General features: G+C 43.1%; 2 protein-coding genes across 2 annotated transcripts in view; one reads left to right on the top strand and one right to left on the bottom strand.

The window, feature by feature from the left end:
• Positions 1-203: 203 nt before the first annotated feature.
• On the top strand, positions 204-22,990 carry ABHD12B (abhydrolase domain containing 12B). Its single transcript, XM_065941499.1, has 13 exons — positions 204-373; positions 5,433-5,560; positions 6,655-6,757; positions 8,429-8,548; positions 10,437-10,467; positions 13,846-13,891; positions 13,995-14,124; positions 14,529-14,566; positions 16,175-16,254; positions 20,200-20,282; positions 21,280-21,358; positions 21,959-22,077; positions 22,178-22,990. The coding sequence occupies exons 1-13, from the start codon at positions 312-314 to the stop codon at positions 22,203-22,205; spliced, it is 1,047 nt and encodes a 348-aa protein (XP_065797571.1). The 5' UTR covers positions 204-311; the 3' UTR covers positions 22,206-22,990.
• The window catches only part of PYGL (glycogen phosphorylase L), a 51,407-nt gene continuing 35,232 nt past the window's right edge, over positions 8,795-24,969 (bottom strand). Inside the window, exons 20-21 of the mRNA XM_065941477.1 lie at positions 22,879-23,051; positions 8,795-10,327 (exon numbers count right to left, since the gene is read on the bottom strand). Of these exons, the coding sequence (XP_065797549.1) occupies positions 10,324-10,327; positions 22,879-23,051 (177 nt within the window). The 3' untranslated portion in view covers positions 8,795-10,323. The remainder of the gene's footprint in view (positions 10,328-22,878; positions 23,052-24,969) is intronic.

A 24,969-nucleotide genomic window follows, 5' to 3' on the forward strand; every position in this document is an offset into this window, starting at 1 on the left:
GTATTTTACTCCACGCAGGGCGCGCACACACAGAGACGTATAGGATAAAACAGAAATGAATTCGCGCGTGGTCTGCTGGAAGAGTAGGTCACTAGTTCCTATCACAAATCACTGCGTGCGGCCGAGGGTGCGCGAAGGCAGCCCGGCTCGGCCGCGCCCCGCCCGGCGCTGAGTAGGACGCCCCGCCGCACCCGCCTCAGGGCCCCCGGCTAGTCGCCGCCCTCGCGGGGGAGGAGGGAAGCCGGGGAAGGCTCCCGGCTCCCGGTTGCCTGCGACAGCCCCTGTGGCGGCGGATCGGGACGCGACGCGGGATGGAGCCGGACGAGCGGGACTCCGTGGCCGCGTGGTGGCACATGGTCGTGCGGAACCTGCGGTGAGTGCGCGGCGCGCTGTACGCCGCGCTGCCCGGGCCGCGGCAGGGAAGGTACCACCCCGCGCGGACGGGGGGCTGCAGGCCCCAGGGCTCTTGGACGGCTGTTTCCTCAGCCCCTACCGGCGCCAGTGAGACTCAAACCTACGATTTTTCAGGAACGTGTATCCCTTTGGTGCTTCCGAAATGGAGTTCCAGAGAGCTGGTTCAGGCTTCTGTATCAATCTCTTAACTGCCTTGACATTTTACTCACAGCGGGATAATATTAGTGACAATAATAATCTGTGTTGTTGTCTTGGATGGCATTCTGTTAGGTCAAGGGCCTATCTGGATAGATGGGAAAGGTCAGAAAACCACCTCCATGAGTGTGAACTCTGCCCTGGAGTAAAGGAAGACCTCTCCACAATGCTAGAGATGCACAGTACTTCGAAACCATAACTTGGTATTGCCCGTGCCAATTTCTTACATCCTTTAAATCTGAAATGTCTAGGTCAGCAGGTTTTAAATTTTCTTGCTTCCATGAATCCTTGGCGTGAGCAGTAATCTTAGACTACCTGAATCGACCAGCAAGCAATGTCCTGTCACAAGTCTTGTTGCACTGAATCCAGGTGTTGGTTGGAGAACCCAGACCCAAGAGACTGGGTATCTTATTTTGTTTTGTTGGTGTGGGAAGGTGTTGGCAGTTTCGTTTACTTTTCTTCTTTGTATTCCTTTGTTTTGTTTTGCCTAACTTTTGCTGACTACAAAATATCCAGGAATCACATCCAGGCATAGGAGACCTCAATTTGGAACATCTGAGTGGCTAAGACAACCCTGATTCCCTGTCTTCTCTTCCTGCTGTAGCTGAGGGCAGGGGGCAGAGTGCAGCTCTCCCTGGCTCCGCAGTGCAGGCGGAGCCCCCTTTTGTATTGGATCTGAACACCAGGCCCAATGTCCTGACTGGTTGCATTTTTCAAACTTCACAATCGTGGGGCTTACATCCCTGAAACAGCTGTTTTGGGAAAGCTGGCATTTACCACCTTTTATTTTTGAGTTCTTTATAGAGTGGGTTATTTAACACTTATTTGACAGAGAATCAAAGCTGCTTTGCGTTTTTAGAGAACAGCCCACTTTGTTGATAGAGGAGTGGAGGTGGGGAGTTGGGGATCTTCTGTTACTTCTACATGGGTGCATGCTCAGTGGCTCAGTCATGTCTGACTCTTTGGACCCTGTGGGCTTTAGTTTCCCAGGCTCCTCTGTCCATGTGATTTTCCAGGCAAGGATACTGGAGCGGTTGCCATTTCCTCCTCTAGGGGATCTTCCCAACCCAGGGATCAAACTCTTGTTTCTCCTGCATTCTTTATCACTGTGCCACTTGGGAATTCCCTATTATTTCTAAATACTAATTACTAAAAATAAGTCTTGAGATGTTTTCTGAAAGAATAAAATACTTGAGCATTCCTTCATCCGAGCTGAAAGTTACTGATCTAATTTAGGTCAGACTGAGGCGCAGACTGAAATCCCGCATCTTAGATCCTTTTTGTTTCATGGAGCCTGGTTAGATCAGCAAACATTCCTGGAGGGTTCTCTGTGTGCCTGGGATGGCCTGTAGCCCTGGATCTAGTGTGATGTGTCATGAGATTCAAGGAGAGGATTTAGCCATGATATTTACAGTGATTATTTTTTAATGCCTTGGGGATGGATTTATCTTACAAAAGTCTCATCAGATGTAGTCACTTCTTAACATGGATGGGCCCAGCAGAGTAAATCTCTTGCTGCTGATTTTCTTTGAATTAGAAAAATGGAAACCATGCCCAGGAAAGAAGTTGGGGGAACCCAAAGAGCTATTTTCCCTTTTATTTCTCCCTATTTCACTTCAAGCCTTTACATTTCTAGATCGTACTTAGAAAATCCCCATGAGAAGGCTGACAAACTTTTCCATCCTCCCCAGTGTATTGATCATCTACTCGCTATCAGATACTTGCCTGGGCTCTGGGCACACAGCCATAAATAAAACAGGCAAAACCCCTGCTCTTGGGGAGCTCACATTCCTACTCAAAAGAGAAGGAAGCCCTTCCCTGTCCCCCAAAGCTACCAATAAGCCTTGCCTCCTTCTTCCTTACAAAAGAAATACACTCTTTTCTGTTCTCAACCTGTCATTCAATGGATATTTATGGCACTCAGCCCAAGGCTGCCCTGGTGGTTCAGTGGTAAAGAATCTGCCTGGAATGCAGGAGGCACAGTTTCGATCCCTGGGTCAGGAAGATCCCCTGAAGAAGGAAATGGCAACCCACTCCAGTATTCTTGCCTGGAAAATCCCATAGACAGAGAAGCCTGGTGGACTACAGTCCATGTGGTCGCAAAAGAGTCAGACATGACTGAACGACTAAACAACAAAGAGCAATAGCCCGTGCCAGGCAGAGTGGAAAGTAAAAGCAGCATAAGCTGGGACGTGGTTCTTGTCACTGGGGATACAGGGCTAATAGTGAGAAAAAAAAAAATCAGCAAAGATTTAAGGGTCAAACTCTGGCCCTGACTATAATTAGTGGGAGGGGTGAAAAGAGAGCATAAGCCACCATGGGAAGATCTGTCTAGAGAAGATTTGAAAAAGAAGGGACACTTGAGTGGATGTGAAGGAAAGAGGGGATCTGGTTGGGAGGAAAGGAGGGAGGAGAAAGAGGTAACTTGGTGTTTGGGGATCAGCATGTGTTGGTAGGATGAATGGGCACAGGATGCCTGTGCAGCATGTCTTAACATTTGGAATTGCTGTCTTGCCAACTGTGGTCAGAGTTGGGCTTCCCAAAGCTGGTACTTCTGAGCATTAAGCAAGAATGATTGGCCCTGTAGCAGCTCAGATTCCAGCGCCAATGAGAATCATCCAGTTAGGTTCTGTGGCCCCTGTGGGAGGCTGTGCAGTTACAGCCAGAGCTGATCAAAGGGTAGGCAAAAGAACACCAAAGCTTCAAGGTGGCTGTTTGATGTGCTGGCCGTGAGCAAGGATTGGACTGAAACCGCATCCTCTGCTCAAATAAGGTCTATTAGCCGCTGGTGACTTTTGATCCCCTATTGATCTAGGGGAAGTCAAACTGACAGCCCCATAGTTAAAAGGAGCGGCTGTGCATTATTGATGCTCGGAGGGATCTGGTCACTGTGTTCTCTTCCCGCAGCGCTTCTCACAGAAGTGCCTTGAGCTATTTGAGAGAAGGGTCCTGTATGAATTATTCTTTAAAAACAGAAGCATATTTCCCTCTATTGCCTCTGCTTCCCAAGCACCCTGCTACCTTCAAAAGGCAACTTAGTGGGGGACTAACATGCAGGGTAGCGGGAGTTCAGAGAGTCAGGAGAAAGAAAACCGGATCCAGCCAACTGGAAGGAAGCATAAGAATTCAGTTCTGCCTGTCTGTCTGGGCTTGATCTGTGGCTCAAAGTGGCTTCTTTGGGTTTTAGTATCTTATCTCTAAAATTGGAATAACAATGTCCTCTCCTTCCAACCACCTTCACAGAGGCTATTTTAAAGTATGAAACAATCATTTTCATTTCTTTTTTGCTGATTTTATGGGTATGCAGTTGCCTATGGCTGATGTATTTGAAGAGCTGTCCATCACCCTTAGCCTGCTTATCTTTTCTGCTCCCCACAGAATTGCTGGAAATTCATTAGAGATTCATTATCTTCTGCTTCCATGCCTTTTCCAAATATGTATAAATGCGCTGATTTTTAAGTTATTACACTACAGGGAGAATTTTTTTAGAGGTCTTTCTTTGATGCTTTTGGTATCTTCTGAGAATATGGGAACAGGATGGAAGAAGAGAGTGGGAGGAAGGAGGGACCCTGAGAGGGGCAAGGATGCAGAAGAGAAAAGGATCCTGATATAACTTTCTGTAAGAACTGGACTTGGCTAGAGCCCAGCCTCATTCTTGGGGCTCATTTTTGCTTCAAGGATGACAAGGAGAACTCACCAGGACTGTGACAGCTCACTGGAGATCATCATGCAACTCTGGATTCACGCGGCTCTGCCATTCATTGGCTCTGTGACCTTGGGAAGGGTACTTAACTTTTCAGTCTCTTCATTTGCAAAGTACAGGTATTAACCTGAACATGTAACATCTTCTAAGATGCCTCTGGTCTAGCAGAGAAATCAGGACATGGAAACAGTGCATCACACATGCTTTCCAGCCCCCACAACCTCATAATTTGATTACATCGATGGTCTTCCCATTGACCTTTCACAGTAGGGAAAGGGATTCATTTAAGGAATGATGTGAACAAAAACTGGAGTGGGAGGTGGTGACAGTGACTTCCTGTACCCCTTATTTCTAAAAGGTTCAGGCAGGAGACGCTCAACTCTCATGGGAGATGTGACTAGACAGGTGGCCTGAGTGGGCCCTCATGGAAAAATCATAAGTTGTCTGCTGGTGGCTCCCAGTTTGGATGGTTCATGCCAATGGGACAGTAGAATAAACAAGATGTGTGTGGCTCCCCTTGCACCACCCACCCCATGTCCCATCACTTCAGGTCCTGCTGCACTCCACCCTGCTCCTCACGATCCCATTCACCTCAGAAGTGGGTTTTTTTCTCGCATTGGCTCATTTTTTCCCCAAGACTCAGACAGAAGGAGGGGGGAATCTGACGATTATTCATTCACAGCTTTAGGCTAATACTAATAATAGCTAGCACATACAGCACTGAATTGTGATTAAAAACTGCGGCAGCTGTTGAACAGTCTGAACCCTGTTTCCTGCCGACTTTGGGGTCCAGTCTTGGCTTTCTGTGGGGTACACTGAGAAAGCAAGTCTGACTTGGGTGCATCCGTGTCCCCGCCTCTCCTATCCCATCATACCGGGGCTTTCTGAGCAGCTGACTGGGGGCTTGATTGTCCTTTCCTCTCCTGGTTCTCCCATAGTGCCTGGTCTGGATCTGCCCTAATTACACACAGTTCTGTAAAGGATTTTGCTTAACTGCCAGCTTGCCTGTAATTCCCAGTATCAGTCTGTGGAATTTGATTCGGACGTTAAAAGGAAAAACAAACCAAGACAAAACTTGGGCTGATTTTGAATACCTTATTTGTTTTACAATATCTTACAGATCTTTCCCACACTCCTGTTCCACACTCGGAAGGAAAATTGCCACTCTGTGTGACAGCTTTACAAGTAAATCATTAAAAGAACACATTTGCCCTCCCCTGATGCACATGCTGATTTTTGTAAACTTCTGTAAGTATGTACCTTTTGTGAATCTGCCTTTATATATATATTTTCCCAATTAAAGAACTCACTGCCCTTACAGTTATGACAGAGTGAGAAAGATATGTCAGCATCTTTGTGACTAGACTTAAATCATCTGAAATCTAATTATATTGCCTTTGGGGTCTAGGATGAATCCTGGTGAACTGTTGGGATAGACAGCAAACCATGGTCTTGTGGGTGGGATTTCAGTCCTGGAGCTCAGCCTTCAAATTAGCTGTGAATCTGGATACCTTAGTGCTTTCTGTATTCTGTTCCTTCTCACTTCCTCTTTTTGCTTGTATCCCTAGAGAGAGACAGGTTGATGTGAGAAATCTATTTTCCTGTGTTGTTTCTATTGAATGCTGTGTTAGTGCGGCACATAGTTCTTCTAGTCACAGACAGTGCTGTCACCTGCGTGTCTCTAAGTGTTACATTGATCTTGGACATTTCATGGTTTATGGCTAGTGACTATGTTTTACTTAGTGCAAAAGTAATGCATGATGTAAGTAGCGGAACACTCATTACTAGGACTTCCCTGGTGGACTAGTGGCTAAGACTCCATGCTCCCAATGCCGGGGGCCCGGGTTCGATCCCTGATCAGGGAACTAGATCCCGCGTGCCACAACTAAGAGTTCAAATGCTGCAACTACAGATCCCATATGCTGCAAGGAAGACTGAAGATCCTGAGAGCCACAACTAAGACCCGGTGCAGCCAAAGAAAAAACATCCAACCAAATAAAACAAACCTCTCTGCCCCCAAACTCATTACCTTCTTCTACACCCTCTTATTTTTTAGGTGAATGGTCTCCTTTGCTTTTCACTTGAAACAGGGATAAAATGGAATAAACTCTATTAGGGGCTTCCACACTGGTGCTATTTCTAAGTCTAGCTTTAGAGTATTTGTGGGGGTCAGTTCTTCTGCGGGCTCGTCCTAGTTTATAAAATAAAATACTTTGCTCGGAATTGAGTGTAGGGCTTATAACTTAGAAACATGTCAAACATGAGGCTAATTACTTTTTTGGATTGTGATGAAAAGACATGGACTTTGATTCTGGGAGTTGGTAATGGATTCTACTTTCTAGTCAAAGCACCATTTCTTGTGGATTTAAAGAAACCAGAGCTGAAGATTCCTCACACGGTGAACTTCTACATCAAAGTCGAACCTGGGGTAATTCTGGGAATCTGGTGAGTGCGCTGGTCGGACACTGGGGTGCCCAGTGGGCGGGGCTCTCGTGTTTCGGGGCACAGCTGAGCAGTGCTGTGTTCCTTGCCGTGGAGAGGTCGGTGTTCCTTGGAGGAAGCTGTTCCACACACCTTCCCTTTGTATTGACATTTGACCTGCTTGAATTTGCTTTACGAGAATCTCACTTTTCAGGTGCCTCGGGTCGTTCTCTTCCTTGCCTTATTCCTTGTGTGATTATCTGATTAATGTGTGTCTTCTTTACGAGACAGTAACTTCATAGGTGGGGGTATGGTTAGTGGGTTTTCATTGCTCAGCATGGTGCTTGGCAAAGGCACCCCATAAGTATTTGTCCAACAAGGTCATGAACATCCTACTGTCTGTCTTGCTGTGCTAATCTCAACATTTTCTTCTGTTTGGTTCTACCTGCTTGTTCTTGGCTGCCAATTTTCCATTGCCTTCTTGTATATTTCACCTCCCTGAGTTTGAACATGTGATCATGGAATATTTAGGAACCAATATGGGTTCACATAACTTTTTTCTAATCTGTAGGATGCAGTTCCACTGATAGTGCTGGAATTTGAAAATATTTTTATTCTTTGCTCTTGCCCCATCTGCCCTTGGCTGAGTGAGTCAACTGTCCTCATGACCACTTATCTAGCTGGCAATGATGCCTGTCTTTTTGGTACGGAGGCCGTGGGGGTTTGATATCAGACTTTTTGCCTCTAAGTGATTGGAGGATTGAAGATTCATCATCATGTGGCCAGTGTCATATGGTAGTATTTGTGTTATCAGAGTTAATTTATTGATTTTACAAGTTGGGGGGGGGAACTAGAGCTCACTCAGGTGTTTAAAATCACAAGGTCACTCGGTTTCTTGAGAAGAATAGCTTAATTTCATATTTAAGTTCTTTTCTCCTACCCAAACTGGTTTCCCTTTAACTTTTTTCCAGCTTGTTTCTTCAGCCAAACCCATAGCAGGTGGCAAATATCTATTATCTTTTACTGGTTTCCACCCAGTAGATTGCATTTCAATAAGCCACACCTAAGAATTGCAGTTTTGGAAGCATAATTGGTGTAGGAATCAGAACTAAAATGTAAATGGTTAAAAGGGGTTATCCCCGGACACGAGGGAGGTGAGCTAGGGCAGTAATAATTTTCATTATAAGATGTTCGTGGTGTTATATTTTAATTGGTACCATGTGCATATATTGCCTGTGTGTGTGCTAAGTTGCTTCAGTTATGTTCGACTCCTGGTGACCCCATGGACTGTAGCCCACCAGGCCCCTCTGTGCATGGGATTCTCCAGACAAAAATACTGGAGTGGGTTGCCATGCCCCTCTGCAGGGGCTCTTCCTGACCCAGGGATCGAACCTGCATCTCCTATGTCTCCTGCAGTGGCAGGTGGGTTCTTTACCAGTAGGGCCTCCTGGGAAGCCCATGCATATATTACTCAGATAAATTTTGTATATAAATAGATTAAATATTTACATATAAAATGATAACTTATTATATATTCTAATAATTAATATGGGCTTTCCCTGGTGGTTTTGTATATAATATGTTTCATATACATAAATATGTATCTGATTGACACAAGGAGGTTTTAGACTTTTGGTGAGGATAGAGAATTCTCCTCTATGTCCATGCTGGCTAAAACCTTGCCTTACTTTTCAGGCACACGGTTCCCAGCTGCCGGGGGGAGGATGCTAAGGGGAAGGGCCGGAGCTGGTATGAAGCAGCCCTCTGTGATGGCAACCCAATTATTGTTTATCTTCATGGCAGTGCACAACACAGGTCAGTGCCTTTGCTTGGATTTTTTTTTTCCCCTCAAACAGAGCAAAAGAGTGTTTCATTCCTGTGGCAGAGCTGTTTTTAACTCTGTAAGCATTCTTCCACACATTTGTTTCCATTTGTTGGAATTTGAGGGTGTTCTAGCAATAGGCTTCTCTTTAAAAAAAAAAAAAAGACTATATATTCCATATGTAGCATAATGTGGATCCTGACCTGAAAGGGAGACAAACTTCAAAATGGGGATACTGATTTCAAAGAAGGCAGTGTTGCTTTATTCTGTAAGAGTGTTGGAGATGATGAACTGAAGCCATGGATGACTTGATAGGAAATATGGATGCGGTATGGAGGATAAGGAAGAGTTTCCACATCAATGGTCTTCTCACAGAACCACATGGAGATTTAATCAAATGTATGATCTCCAGAAGAGATCCCCTGGAATTCTGATCCCAGGCTCTGGGGGGCCACCTGGCTAATTCTAGCCTGGAATGTTGATGCCGCAGCCCACTCCTGTCATCCCAACCTTGCTTTATAACAAAGTGCCTCCTGGAAGCCTGGCTCTTCTTTGATTCGCTGCCAGCCCCTCTGGGCCTGTGTCATTACGGTGGGTGACGAATATTGGCTCTGACTGTGGCTGTCGGCGCGGGGGAGGGGCGGTGCTCCTCAGAGACCCGCAGACCTCGCCCAGTCTCTGGGGGGGGGGGGGGGGCACTTCAAACTCACTGACAAGCTCTGGGCTCTGCCCCTCAGCTCCCTCGCCTCTGTCTCTTTTCCTCACTGTCTTTTGTGTCAGACAATGGCTTTCTCAAGCCTTGCCTTTGCTCAGGGGGCTTTCTTGAGGTTCATGCCTCAGAGTCACATTTACAGAGATTTCTTGTGAAATCAACATTTTTCAACATTGTTTAACATTATTCTGGTTGTGCAAACTTGGGTACGGTGTTACAATGTACTTTTCTTTAAGTGTCTTGTGGGTCTCACTATCAACGTCTGCCCTCTGAGTGAATCGGCTCTTGCCCCCAGTTTTCCCAGATTTTCTGGCTCGGGACTAGCTACCTTCCTCTGTCCTGAAGTCTCAGCTTGCTTCCGGCAGTACTGAGCTGGAAGGAGGCCAAATGACAGGTCACAGGGAACCTAGATGAAAGCAGTGGTTCTAGACTTAGGATCTGTAGAAGCCCCAGAGGGTCTGTGAACTCCCAACCTCGAATTGTACATGAAATTTGAAGAGTGGATACATTTTTCAGGGCAGTGGGTTCATAGCTTTAATCACAGGTTCCAAGGGTTTCATGACTCACTAATATTTAAGAAACATGGTTCTAAAAATGCAAATGGTTTTTAAAGACTCCTCTGTCTTTTGAGTCATCTTTTTCTTCCTTTTGTGTGGTTCATAGAGAGCAGACTATTGTTATTTGGAAGAAAGTGTTTCTTGAACCTCCAGGGTTATGAGTTTCTGTCCTCACTTCATCATGTCCCTCATGGCAGAGTGGACAGGATGTAGGCAGATCTTACTTTAGTAAACTTGACTATGTTATCCCTTTTCCTGAAAAGCCACTTTCTGGGACTTATGTTCCTTTAGCTTCTAGAAGTATTCTGAGAAATAGGTTTTGCTGTGCAGCGGTGCAAGAAGATAGATGGTCAGCAGTTCATCAGATGCTTATGTTGTGAAGCGCTAGTGGTCTGGGCAGGCGGTGCTCACGTGGGGAAGGCAGGGAGTTCACCCTGATGCAGGCATGGGGGCTCCGACACCAAGAAGTCGTGCCCTCTCCCCTGGTTATTTATTTGTCTCACCTGAAAAAGAAAGTAGTGAGATCAGATGCCAGCAGCATGATGGTGATTTTTGTTGAATGTGTCATCATAATTCCTAATTCTTACTTTTTCTTTCAAACCTTCTCTACAGGGCAGCTTCTCATAGACTCAAGCTAGTAAAGGTATGTCTGAAGGGGCCTCAAGGCACCGATTTTACATTTCCATTTCTTCTCTTCTGGGCTACAGCCCTAAGGTCTTCCTTAGCCCACAGCCAGGTTATTTCCTGAGAGCTCCCTGGTGTGGGAGCAAGGGGGCGGGTGGTGGTGCCTAGGACCTACAGTCCCTTGAATGCACTGCTTTTCCTAAATTGACCTTGGGGGATTGAAACAGATGTCAGCCTCTCTGAGTCTCAAACACTTTCATGGATTTGTTCCTTTCATCACCAGAAGGAATTGAAGACACATTTCTTTGCTCTCTCTGAGGGCTGGGTTGAGAAAATATATTAAGTGCAAAAACCACTCCTACCAGGAGCAACCTTTCTGTGGTACGGGATAAAGACAGAATGTCTGCTCTTATGTCATTCAGGCTCTTCTTTGGCCCCACAAAAAGTTCAGCAGAGGGAAGGTGGCCAGCCACAGCCTGGCGTCCTCACCAGCCTGCTACCTGCTCTGGTTTGTTGGGGCGGCCCCTGCACTTCCCAGCGTGAGGAAGATGGCAGGCTCTCCTCCTCACCATGTCTGACTCAGAGCTGGCTGGCGAGCTACTGTTTAGCCCTCCCACACTCCCCATGAGGTCATTAGGAATCCCTCCCTCAGGTGATCCTGCTGCTTGTCTAGTTATTGATCCCAGGACCTGATCTGTCCTCCCACAAGCCAGTTCCCACCACAGAGCCCTTTCCTGATTTAACAGCATGAATGGGGTCCAGAATCCTGCCAGGCTCAGCACTCGAGCACCATCTTCATCCCCCTTCCCCTGTTCAGACAGGGCCATCCTCTCCTGTCTACTCCTCCCCTCTCTATCACCCTGTGTGGTGGGTAGGCTGGATTACCATTTTGCCTGGGGTGATGATGCCTATTAATTTTTAGGTTTGCTTTCTACACCCCACTCTTTGTACTTTCCAAATGGGAGGGTGTGATGCTGATGACTGTGAGAATATGTATTTTTTTCCTCTTCTACTCTTGGCAAAGCTCAACTGTATGTCTCCTATGTGCATAGAAAGGAGCAGAGTCGTAGGTGTAGATGTGAAGAGTAGCCAGATCCTCCTGGTGGTGGGTGGGATGTGTAGGGATGCTATGATAAGACTTCTTCCTCCGGGCAGATTCTGGATTCCACAGACCATAGTCATCATTTTCCAGCCTGGCCAAACTTCCTCAGCTCTACATTGTTTCCTTTGGATAGGCAATTTTTTTAAAATAATTATGTCATTATTAAATTGTTCTTCTCTCTCCCCCTTTCTCATTCATTCATTCATCACTTCAATCATACAGCACGTAAATGTTTTCATTTATGTGCCATTCCTAGTTTTTAATTTCTATAAAGTTTTTATGTTACTGATTATTTATATATATAATTTTATGTGGCGTTCTTTTACTTATTAAGAATATTCTTTGATGTTTTTCCATAGATGTCATAGTTACCAACTTAAAGGGTGCTCATTCTCCATTATTGACAATTATTTATTTACTTAAATATTCTACTCTTTGATATAATTTTTTCCCCTAAATTCTTTTAGAATAGTATTACTACAGAAAACTTTAAGCAGGTAGTTTATTCTTTTGGAATTTTTTCCTGGAGATAAATTCTTGGGAGTAGGATCTGTTGTTTAAGTTGATTGTCAAGTGGTTCTTCAACTTATGGAACCACAAGCAACACGCAGGTGCTCCAGCTTCCCTGGATGCTGAACTGCCCTGGGTCTTGGATAACTTGTTTGGAAAGGATGTAGTTTAAATGTTAAAAAGTTCCATTTACTTCTTCATTATTAGTTCAGTTGTATTTGAAGTTCAGGGTCTCACATCTAAAGGCTCCCTTGGTGCTCATACAGTGAAGAATCTGCCTGCAATGTAGGAGACTGGAGGTCGATCCCTGGCTCAGGAAGATCCCCTGGAGAAGGAGACGGCAACCCACTCTAGTATTCTTGCCTGGAGAATTCCATGGACAGAGGAGCCTGGCGGGCTACAGTCCATGGCATTGCAAAGAGTTGGATGAGACTAACACTTTCACTTTTCTCTTTTTTCTCCCACATCTATGTCTGGGGGGGAAGCACAGTGTTTGAACCTAGGCAGGCCCAGGTATGATCTTGGTTCTGTTGCTGTGGTTCAAGTTCTGGCCATTTGGATCTGTGTGAACAAGGTACTTAAGTTCTCCAAGGCCCTGTTTCTTTATCTGTAAAATGCAGATAATACCTACCTTCTAAGACTGTTGTGAGAACTAAATAAAACTTTAAAAGTGCCTGCATAGTAAAGTTTTGTCCCCCTATATCTCCCTTCTCGTCATCTGTCATTTGTATTTTCTTCATTTAAAATTATGTTTTTATATTCTTTTCTCATTTATCTATTCAGGGCTTGAAAGTGGTTTCATGTAATCAAGTTATTTATTTTTGATCAATATTAACTCTTTACCTGTTCATACTTAATACGAATATCTTCCCATTATTGACTGCTTCTACTACAACTCTATGTAGCATTCTTACCTTCAGGAAGTTCCTACAAAAGATATTCACTATGTGACTCAGACAGTAAAGAACCTGCCTGTAATGCAGGAGGCCTGGGTTCAATCCTTTCCTCAGAAGATACCCTGGAGAAGGACATGGCAACCCACTCCAGTATTCTTGCCTGGAGAATTCCATGGACAGAGGAGCCTGGTAGGCTATAGTCCATGGGGTCGAAAAGAGTTGGAGATGCCTGAGTGACTTAACACTTTCAAGGTGCTTTGAATTTATTAATTTATATTTTTGGCTTTGTTGAGTCTCCCTTGCTGTGTGTGTGGGCTTTCTCTAGTTGCAATGAGCAGGGGCGCTACTCTTCATTACAGTGCACCAGCTTCTTATATTCGTGGCTTCTTTTGTTGCAGAGTGCGAGCTCCCAGTTGCATGGATTATAGTAGCTGTGGTACATGGGCTGAGTTGCTCTGTGGCCTGTGAAATCTTCCCGGACCAGGAATTGAACTAGTGCCCCCTGCATTGGCAGGCAGATTCTTAACCACTGGGCCACTGGGGAAGTCCCCAAGGTACTTTAATACATCATCTCATGCAATCTTCCAACCATCCTGAAAGTATTGTTTTTCACTTCTCAGATTAGATTACACAGATGTTAAGTGGCTTGACCAAGGTCAGATAGCTGGTAAGTGACGGAGCAAGGGTGTGACCCAGGCTGTGTGATCCTGCTCTGCTGTTTTCTGTTGAGTCTGATCTTAAGTTGGAAGTCAAACACCAGATTTCAGAAATGGATCTTTTCTCTACCTATTAACCATGACCACCAGGCTTATGGAAGTGTTGAGGAGGTGAGACCACCTTTTTGCTTGCATCTCCTAATTAAAGTGATAACGGCTCCTTTGTCATCCAGGTGCTGAGTAATGGCGGCTTTCATGTCTTGTCTGTTGACTACAGAGGTATGTGTTAAGAACAGTGTACAAAAATTTTTCAATAAGCAGGGGGCTTTTGATGGCCCTCATTTTGGAGGTAGTGATATTGTTTGCTTTTCCTTGTGGGCAGGGTTCGGGGACTCGACGGGTACACCCACGGAGGATGGACTGACTGCAGATGCAGTTTGTGTCTATGAGTGGACCAAGGCGAGAAGTGGTACCACCCCTGTGTGCCTCTGGGGCCACTCTCTGGGGACAGGGTAAGTGGGGTCTGAAGATGGGTCTTTAGCTGGATCCTTGGGATATCATAGGCAGCAGTGAGCAGCAGGAGGACCCCTGAGCTAGGAGACAGTTTCTCTCAGGTTCCACAAGTGCTAGGGGCCTTATACCTCAGCGTGCTTGTTTGTAATTCAAGGGGATGTGTAACTCTATGGCTATCTATGACACTGAAGTCCATTCCAGAACTCTCCTTGAGAGTTTTAAATGAAAGGATTCTTCTTTAGGGCCAGTGGAATCCCTTGAAATCCTGTGCAAGATTTTGTGTTTGTGTGCATTTGAGGGTCAAGAGCTTTCATCAGATGCTCATATTGGAAGTTGCATTTTGTACTGTTTACTTGACTGTTAAGTCACTGCTTCACATGTACTAATTTCCATTTCTTTACAGAGTTGCAACAAATGCTGCAAAAGTTCTAGAAGAGAAGGGTATGATAAAATGCTTACATGGTATAATTTCTCGGCTTGAGATGGGAAAATAAAAACAGTGAAGAGACTATTCTATACAATCTGAACATAGAGATACCTACAAGCACCCCAACTTTGGGCAGTTTTGGATAGTGTAATGAACTTTCTTTTTTTGTATTTAATATAAAGCAATAGCTGGTTTTCGGAGGCATGAAATTAAAAGTAAATACTAAGAAAAGAGTTAAAACTACCTTAAAAGAGCAATCATGTGAAGTGATAAATAAGTATTGTTATGGAGTAATCTGCTACAGAAGGGGGAAATTATACTTTATGCAATAGTAGGCAGGACTTGCTTTCTGCAGCCCTCCTTATGTAATATGTCAGTGTTTCTCAAAGTGTTCTGAGAACTGCCTTTATCAGAATCTGCTGGGGGTGTTTGTTATAAACACAGGTATCTTGGATCCTGGCTGTCTTCATGAACTAGATACTCTATGAATAGGACCAGGTGATTTGATTCTGACATGCATTGAAAGCTTGTAATCACTTGCATTATATCTTAAACTTTACTTGGCAGTACAGGTCAGGGTGAGTTATGTACACTGATAAGTAAATAAAAACCAGAGTCAACCAAGTGACTATTGCTAATTTAGAATTAAAAAAAAAAAGGTGAGTTACGTAAACATTTTAAAGCATGTCACCTGCTCTACACAATTTTAATTACTTATGGGAATAAAGCAAACATCATTTCATTGCTCCTTTAAGCTCTCCTGGCTCCTTTAGTGTTGACAGTGCTGAATTACCTGAACTAAATTCCCACATAAATGAATACTTCACTTTCTGGATAATGTAATTATCTTAGAACATTTTAAATCCATTAAGTGCCCAACTTATGAACTTTTGCTAACATGTATTTTAATTTTCTCTATATCATATACTCCATAGAACATTATTATTCTTATGTTATAAAGTTAATATTTAGATTTACCCCTCCATTTTCTTTGCTCTTTATTATTTCTAACATGTCCATGCTTCCATCTGGGATTTTTCTTCTACCTGTCTGTCAGTGAGGAATTCTTTCAATTTTGGTCTGAAAATGTTTTTATTTCATCTTCACTTTTAAAGGATATTTTTACTGGGCATAGAGTTCTAGAGTGGCAGTAAGATAAATATTTCACTATTTTACAATTTGTTATTTTCAATAAGTTATTTTAAAGTCCATATATGGTAACTTCAGTATTTGATCTTTTGTTTTCAGAGTGTTGGCCAAAACAACCTAGTCAGCTTCTGCAGGACACTCTCCCTTCCTATAACACTTTGCTTTTTTAAATTATCCAAGTCGTGAAAATCTGCTTGTTTTAAAGGTAGTGATTTTCTTTATCGTGTGCACAGAAATGAAATCTCTAGTGGTGCTGGTTAAAAATGCACATTCTCACATTTCCCACCCCCAAGATCCTGACTTCTCACCGAAGTCTGGTGTGGTGTCATTACTTTGTATTCACAAATTTAACAATTTATTATGATTCGCAAATGATTTTGATGCAGGTAGTTCATGTACAAGATGAGGATCCCTTATTTAGGAAAGATAGTATTTAAATATGATAGGGGAGTTCTTTTTTATTATTTTTCAAGGATTCCCAGCTGATGCAATTATCCTGGAAGCGCCATTTACCAACATATGGGTTGCAAGTATCAATTATCCCTTGTTAAAGGTGAGTCTCATACATTTTTACAAGATGTCAAAATGCAGGCTGTTTATTAACCATTTTCCCTTTCTTAACTAGTCTTATATATTTCTAAGTTATTCTAACTTGTCACAGGTTAGTAGCCAGTTACTATTAAAGGAGGGCACAATGGCTTTTGTATTTTTGTTCTTTTATTTCTTTCTAGTAGATTAAGTGACTTGTATATGTGCTGTGCTAAGGCGCTTCAGTCGTGTCCAGCTCTGAGACCCTATGGACTGTAGGCCGCCAGGCTCCTCAGTCCATGGGTTTCTCCATGCCCTACTCCAGGGGATTTTCCCAACCTTGGACATGAACCTGCATCTCTTATGTCTCCTGCATTGACAGGCGGGTTCTTTACCACTACCACCAGCTGGGAAGCCCTTCAGTGGCTTATAAAGAGCCAAAGGTTTTTTCACCGACCCCGTCCAATTAACTAAATTACACCTCTTCTCTTTTATAATTTTTTTATAGCTAGACTTGACTTTGGTTCACTTATTTATTGTCCCTTTTCAAAGTGAAAATAAACCTTTTGTACATCATATTTAGCCCTATGAATGTCAACCACATATCTTTCATTATTTTATGATAAGAAAGTCTCTAAAGAATTCAAGAAGCTGCCAAAAGGTTTTGCATGGCATCCCAGGTGGAGAAGACCATCTTTCCAAGAAGATGAATTAGAAAAAATTGACTGACAAGATGTGGTTTTTTATCTGTTGTACCTGCTACCATTATTAGCTAATTTCGTAATTTCATTTCATGTCTCATGCTCAACTGCTTACAGTTATACCTCTATATCAGTCAGTCAGTTCAGTCGCTCAGTCATGTCCGACTCTTTGCGACCCCATGAATACCTCTATATAAATGTTAGTAAATGAGAGAGAAAGCGGTGAGATTCTTAGAGGGGACATGTAGCCCAAATTTGCAAATTGTTGATTACTGTTGGAAGGCATCTTAAGGGTACTTAAATCCAACTGTCTACCCTTGGAATCTTTCATACAGTAAATCATCATAGAAGTTTCTGTAATCTGCTTAACTATTTCAGCTCATTACAGGACAGCTAGTTCACAGAACCACATAATCTTAAAATGCCTGTACACTCTAAGCTCAACTCATTACAGGAATCCCCTCTACAATCCAAAATACTGAATGCTGAGTAATTTAAGATTCAATAAATAAACCATTTAAATTGATTCCAGACAATTAAATAATAAAGATAGTTAATTGAACATCTGTTACTATTACTCTGAATAATTACTAATAAATTCACTAGCTTGTAGACATGTTACAGTTTAGATACAAGTTTTCCATTTACTTTTTTTTGAAATTTTGTTAATTCTGAAATTGAACATAATAGAGACATCTATGACTTAATAGTTATAAACCGAACCTCCATGTAACCACCATTCAAGTCAAGAAATTAGCACCCTTGGCACCCTGGAAGTCTCCTGCAATGTTACTTCTCAGAGCAGTGAGCCTCACCTCAGATGTAATCCTTAGTCTGAAGTTTATGGTAATTATATTCTGCTCTTACTGTGTTTTCTATTTGTGTCATCTCATCTGTGTTCTTTTGCCTCTACTTTCTGGCTTTCTTCTGACTTGGCAGTTGTCTCAAGGAGCAAAGTGGTGTTGAGTGTGAGGATCACCTCTCTAGGCATCCCTTCTCTCTGGGGTCTGGACCACTCAAGACCTCACTGCCTTGGTAGATCTCTGAAACCTTCACAGAAAGGTTTTAATATATTTTCTTTAAGAACCATGGCTCTGGTGTCAGACTTTCTGGGTTTTTTCCCCACGGTGTCACTTAACAGCTATGTAACCTTAGGCTAATTAAGCTTTTAATGCTTTGTTAAATCTATTCAAGATTATTGGGATAAATAAATTCACATATGAAAAGCATGTGTAAGAGTGCTGACACAGAGTAACCACTCAGTGGCCATTAGTTGTTTTTATTAGCAGTGGAGTGCCGTTGGTAAGGCACTGTTGAATAAGAAAGTGTAGGTGGTGTGAGACATAGATACAGTAAAAAGGCATAGGTCCTAACCCTTAAGAGGTTTTCTGCAGTTGGGACATAGGGATATAAAGTAATGACATGGATTTCCATGTATCACTTTGGAATCCATTAGTTGGAATAGGAAGGCAGCATGGCATAGTGGAAAAAGACTCTGGGCTTCATAAAGCTAGACAGATTTGGATTGGGTTCAAATTTTGTCTCTGCCACTAACCAATTATGACTTTGGTAAACCACTTCCCTTTGTTGTATTTTTCCTATTTTTATAATGAGGTTGATACTGCATAGGGATTTTGTGTATTTGTATTTTTGAATTAAGTAAAATAATCATGCAAAACATGGGTACTCAACAAACGCTTGTTTCTTTTTCCCACTCAGTACACAGGAGACTAAGCTTGTGTTGGGGGAAGCCCAGAACAGTAATTTCAGGGACAGGAGAATTCAGGGAAGAGAAGGGTCTTGTGCACAAGTGTGGTCAATGAAGACTTACAAGGAGATAGGATCTAAGCTCATTTCTTAGCGAGGTGAGGGAGAGCAGTTAGGAAACACAGACAGGAGGGGAGAAGGTGAGCCAAGGCATGTGGCCAGAATGGGGCGATTCTGTCTTATAAGATACTCGAGAGGTGTGGAGGACCTCTAGGTAAGAGCTTTTGCACTCAGCATCCTTTTAAATCCACACAGCACCTGAGTCTGGCACCATGGCCTCCACGGAAAGCTGAGGGAGGTGGAGGCTCAGCGGCTTGCCCAATTGCCAGTCACCCTGTAAGGAGGAAACAGGACTCAGTCCTGCCTTTTCTGACTTCTGGCAGACAGCTTTTGGGATGAAAGACTGTGGCCAGATGTGGATGGCCTTGCAGCCAAGATAGGAGCTGTTCGTTTTTCTAAATAGATAGAGTTCCACTCCCCACAATCTGTAACAGCAGATTTAAAGAATATTTATCTGGTGCAATTCCAGAATAGAGAGGGGGCAGGGAGACCAACTAGGAGCCCCTCACTGTGGTCTGGGCTGGAGGGGAGTTGGACCTCTAAGTCCCGAGGGGCACCCGAGGGGCACCCCTGGCTGGAGAGGAGTGAAGGATCACGGGAGTGGATGAACTGAGAAAGAAACCCACTTTCTCCTCCCTCCTCCGGAACCTGAGATGAACGGCCAAAGGACTTCTCTTATTGAGCTCTCATCAGAGGAGTCCTGATTCCACGGGTAGAAGAACCAAAGACAAAGAAAAGAGAAGACAAGAAATCTTGCCCTTAGCACTGATAAGGGCAAAGGAGGGGAGGGAAAGGGAAGCAGTGTTAGGATCTCCAGACCGCACCTGAATGTGGGTCCTTGCTTTGCGGCCATGCCAGAAATACAGGTCAGACAGACCCTGGGGAACCACGTGGGTTCCCGCAAGCAGAAGGCTCACGTCCAAACTGTGAAGCAGAAGTTTGTCTTTACTGGCCTCAACCTGCATATTTAGTACCCATTTCTCTACCAAGTGTGAAAATGTGAACGTATTAGTTTTCAGTTGTGTCTGAATCTTTGTGATCCCATGGACTGTTGCCTGCCAGGCTCCTCTGTCCATGGGATTTTCCAGGCAAGAAAACTGGAGTGGGTTACGCATTTCCTTCTCCAAGGGATCTTCCCAACCCAAGGATAGAACCTGAGTCTCCTGCCTTGGCAGGCAGATTCTTTACCACTGTGCCACCTGGGAAGCCCCATGCACTGTCTACTTTATCATGTGTGATTTCGTTTTTCTTCCTTCTTGTATTTTCCAAAGTGTGAAAGTAATGTGAATTGTTTTTAAAATCATAAAAGTTATGTTTTCCAAAAAAGTTTAGTATATTTAGAAAGTCACTACACTCTATACTACTATAGTTCATAGTGAGAACCTCTAACAAATGACATAGCTTTAGGCCATATTTTAATTTTTTTCCTTTTTGAAAAATAGATTTACCGGAAACTTCCAGGATTTTTAAGGTCAGTTATGGATTCCCTGAGGAAAGACAAACTAGTCTTCCCCAATGATGAAAAGTAAGTTAATCATGAAAAGATGTCCTTTATTAGATTCTGGGGGGTAATTATCATGTAACTTACTGAATAGGTAGATGAGAATTGTTAGATGGGCAGTAGGATTTGGGGTAAAGTTCTACAAATTTAGTATTTGTTATTATGTTTAGGTCTAACTTAATAACTTTACCAATTCAGTACTGTTCTCTGAAGTTATGAAGGGATTTGTAGTTTATGGTGTTTTAGGACCTTTTAAAGATCCTGTAGGGCCTAACCTAGCATTCCTTGGAGGAATCTCTGACTTCTAGGCCTTATTCCCCACGTAACCAAAATCCATACACCATCTAGTCGACTACCCAACAGCAAGTCCAGTGACTAGACTGTGGCAAGCTAGCTTCTCACAGTTGGAGAATCTAGAGTGCTTGTAAACAGGCAGTCGTTATCAGTATGTTTTCCTATTTCAACACATTTGAGGAATCTGACATCCTGAGGAGTAGCGGTGAGTCACTGTGGCAGGGGTGGCTGGTATCAGAATTTGGGAGGGGCCAAGGAAGGTAAAACCTGTTAACATCTCATGTCCATCCTGTACATTTATGGGGAAATGCAAATAAATTGCTACAAAGAGTTCTCTTTGGTCTTGTGGTAGTTCTTATTATTTTCTGGCTTTGTTAATTTTTTAAAATTTTAATTAAAATATTCCATATATTATGAAATAAGGTAGAATAAGGAAAAAGTGAAGTTCTTTTAATTCTGTACAAATTCAGTTTTTGTTATTTTCAAAAATCACATAAGAATAAATTAAATACCTGATTAAATTATATGAGTATATAGAAGAATCTTGGCTGGAAGAAAAATGTCACTATATGAAGCTTATTATATATGAAGTTGTTATTCCTGGGAGGGATAGAAAGAGTGTCTTTTATTTTGGGTGAACTTCATGTTTTGCTAAAGCCTGAACTTAGAAGAGGAGAAATCTCAATGTATTTCTTGAACTGAATACTTTTCTTCCATTTGTTCCTAGTGTCAAATTCCTGTCTTCTCCCCTTCTCATCATACATGGTGAGGATGACAAAACGGTACCTTTGGAATTTGGAAAAAAGGTATACTAAGCTCAGTGGCGGATGGAAACATACTAATTTCACCATTTTCTCAGCCAGTCAAACTTTGATTAGTGCCGAAAGAAGGGTCTCTGACATTATAAGGGATTCTGTGCATCCTGAGTTGCTGTGTTGGCTGGTGTATACAATAAGGATCAGCGTGCTATGCTGTTCGGCTCAAAGGAGTGTTTGTGGGGGATCCTGCTTCCTCATCTGGGGTCTGGATCAGCAAGTGTAGAGAAGATCCCAGAATGTTCTGGGAACTTCCAGGCAGTCTTTTCTGCAGTGGCTCTAAAAATAGGGATGCTGTTCCTCTTCTTTTAAACAAATAGTGGGGGTCCACTGCAGTTCCTTGTCCCCCTGCAGGGAAGTATGGCCAGGGGTATGATGAGGTCTTGTCACTATTCTATATGCTGTGCAACTTGCCTTCCTTGGTTATACAGGCAGCCACCCCGAGATATGGAGGGTGCCACATCACCAATTCAATGGAACTAATTCCCTAAGACAGTTGTTTTTGTACCCTTTCAGGAAAATTAGATTAGAAAAACAAAACAACAGCTTAAAGGATCAGCCTTTGAGTCCTTGTCTTTCTGCCCCTTGCAGCTCTATGAAATTGCCCACAATGCATATAGGAACAAAGAGAGGGTGAAGATGGTGATCTTTCCTCCTGGCTTTCGACACAACTCCCTTTGTAAAAGCTCTGCACTGTTACATACCGTGAGGTAAGAGTTGCTTTGCTAAATGCAGTGAGGGCTGCTCTGGCTTACTTAAGACCACGTGGTGGGGAAGGCATGTAAGATCATCGAGGTCTTTTTCCTGCAGAGATTTCCTGAGCCAGCAGTGGGCGTGAAGTCTGAGAACAGCAGAGAGCGAAGACTTCGTCTGGACACCAGCTGTGATGTGAACTTTTTATGTAAAACTGTATTGGGCGGCTTGAGTGAGCTGAACTTACTGACATTTTTATAAGTCACCTGCCATTTTAGTAAGGGAAAGAAAGCATGGACGTTGGGTATTATGGGATGTTCTCATTTATCTTATCATAGTCTCCTTTGGGGAACATGCAGGAATATCACCATGGAGGATGAGAATTTGGTAAAAATTTGATCCCATCTAAAAATGTACAGTTACCCACATTCTGAGGATATTTGTGGATAAGGTGGTCTTTGATTTGGACCTAGACAGCAGTATAAGAAAGATGCTCCAATAGTTAAATAATTTGTATTTCAGTTTAGTTAATTTAAAAGGCATTAAAAAGCTCCAAGCTGTTTTCTAGCCTTCCGAATAGCACTGGGGAAAGTCCTAGTCTGCTCCCCAATCTGCTACAAAATAGAGATATGGCACCATATAGCCTTTGGAAAGTCACACTTTATTAGCCCTAGCAGAGTCATACACTTTCCCTCCCAATTCCCAGAGATACTTAACTAGATTATTATTTAACAAGATGAAACAAAATCAAAGAATGTTGTAAAAATGTTCAAGTCCAGTAAGAAGCTATTTTTTTCTCAGGACATTTTACGACTTACTTTCCATTGACTTTGTTCGCCCCACCGCTGGGTCCACTGGACAGGGAAATCTTTATGTCAGAAGGCTCCATGTTCCAGATGTCCCGGGCATACTCCTTAATCGTTCGGTCACTGGAGAATTTCCCCGAGGCGGCTATATTTTTGAGGACCATGATGTTCCAGGCCTTTGGATTCTGTAAATGACACATGCATGTAAGGCCCAGGGCCTGAGTGCACACCAGGCTGTATGACAGACATCAGGCCAAGCACATCAAGTATAATTCAGGGGGAAAGTGGCAGGAATAAACTGTAATGAATCATCAGCACGTTTGTTTCACAGTTGGGAGCTGGATAGGCAGCCTGTGCTATTCTCCTATTTAAGATGGTTGTGCTGTGCTGAGTTGGTTCAGTCGTGTCCAACTCTTCGCAACCCTACGGACCACAGCCTGCCAGCTTCCTTTGTCCACGGGGCTCTCCAGGCAAGAATACTGGAGTGGGTTGCCATGCCCTCTAGGGTATTTAAGATTATATTTCTCTAAAAATGAAAAAGAAAGTATTTTTCACTCTCAGAGAAACCTTAATTGGTAATTTCTGCCATAGTTACAATGTTCTGGCATGTAAGCTGTATTTCCCATCTTCATTTTGAATGAAGATATCTCAGCTTCCTTTAAACTACAGCGGAAAGGAAGGGACTAACTTCCATTGTCTGCTAGATGCCATATAAGAAATTTACCCTGTGGCTCGTGGTCAGAGCTCAGGAAACACTATAGGATGTTAGCTGTCACACAGGCAAACAATCCCATAGTAGACTTTATTCACTGACTTCTCTTTCCTTATTTTTTTCTGAAGGTAGATACTCCAATAGGTTTATACTGAATCCCAGATACTCCACTGGGGTTTGAAAACAGGACCAATTAAGGTTTTATCTTAAATAAAAAATATATGACTATATATCTAAATAAAATACATCTCTTTCATAATTTTATGTAAAAAAATATAAGCTATTTTATAGCCTCATGATTTTGTAAAGGACTCTAAGGAGTTCGATGGCAATGACTAGAATATCATTTGAAAAAGACAGCAATGCATTAAAAGCATTTAAAACAAAAACTAAAACTGTGAGTCTGAAATTATTCACACTTTGGAAGCTTACTAAAATAAGAGAATAGAAGCTTCCTTTTTTCATGTTCTTTATTTAAGGGGATAATGACTAGACTTCCCAACCACATGGGCCATGTTTTCTATGCCTCAACAATAAGAGTAGAAGCTGCAATTTGCACTAATGAAGAAGAAAGGTGGAGGGGAATGCTGGGACTCTAGGTGGGCATCCCTTGGTTCAGGGCCATCACAGGACTACTGTGTAAAAGCCACATTCACACTTGTGCTTGCGCTCACGTATATTTTCCTTTCCTGCTCTGTTTTACTTCTACTTCTTTTGCTCTACATTCTTTCCACACACAAGCATGGGTTGAGGGCAAGAGGCTGAAGCTGGAGGCGGCCATCTTCCTCCCTCCGTCTTTGCGTTCTCAGAGGCCGAGTGTGGCTGCTTTCTCCAGTGTTCTGGGAACAGGGAGTGAGCTCCTCCGCTTAACTCCAGCACTGCCTCTGCTTGGGCAGCATGTAAAATTGGCTTATATACACTCTAGGGGGACTGGGATGTGCTATAAAGCAGAATGGGTCTTGAATGATCCTATTTTAACACCCCAGTGGGATATCTGGGATGACTGTAGGAACCACCCTGTCACTTGGCCTCGGAAAAGAAATAGAAATGTCAGTGAAGTAGGTTTCTGTTGTAAGTAGTTCCTGATATGTCCAAAGGGCAGGAGGTGGAGATTATATGAATTTCCATGGTTCTGCTATATAATGGCTTTCTAGCTGGGGAGCAGAAATGGGGACTGTGTGGGCAAGAAGCCAGTGCTGGAGTCTTGGCACAGGGCCAGCTTCCTCCTGTATCTATTCTATGGTTTCTGCAGTTCACTAAAAGTCTTTCCTATCAGAGATGATCACCTTTCCATATATTTACCAAATGTACCTAGAGGGTTGGGCTATTTGGTAAAGATGCATGATTTTGCATATGGAGGGTTCCTCACATGCCTCTAGCCTTTTTCTCTT

The sequence above is a fragment of the Muntiacus reevesi genome, chromosome 7, assembly GCF_963930625.1.
Source record: "Muntiacus reevesi chromosome 7, mMunRee1.1, whole genome shotgun sequence".
Classification (NCBI taxonomy): Eukaryota; Metazoa; Chordata; class Mammalia; order Artiodactyla; family Cervidae; genus Muntiacus; species Muntiacus reevesi.

Coding starts and splice junctions, on each gene's coding strand:
- ABHD12B (XM_065941499.1), top strand. CDS start 312: ATGGAGCCGGACGAGCGGGACTCCGTGGCCGCGTGGTGGCACATGGTC. Junction 14,567..16,174: donor AAAAGTTCTAGAAGAGAAGG/GTATGATAAAAT, acceptor TTATTTTTCAAG/GATTCCCAGCTGATGCAATT. Junction 20,283..21,279: donor GTCTTCCCCAATGATGAAAA/GTAAGTTAATCA, acceptor ATTTGTTCCTAG/TGTCAAATTCCTGTCTTCTC.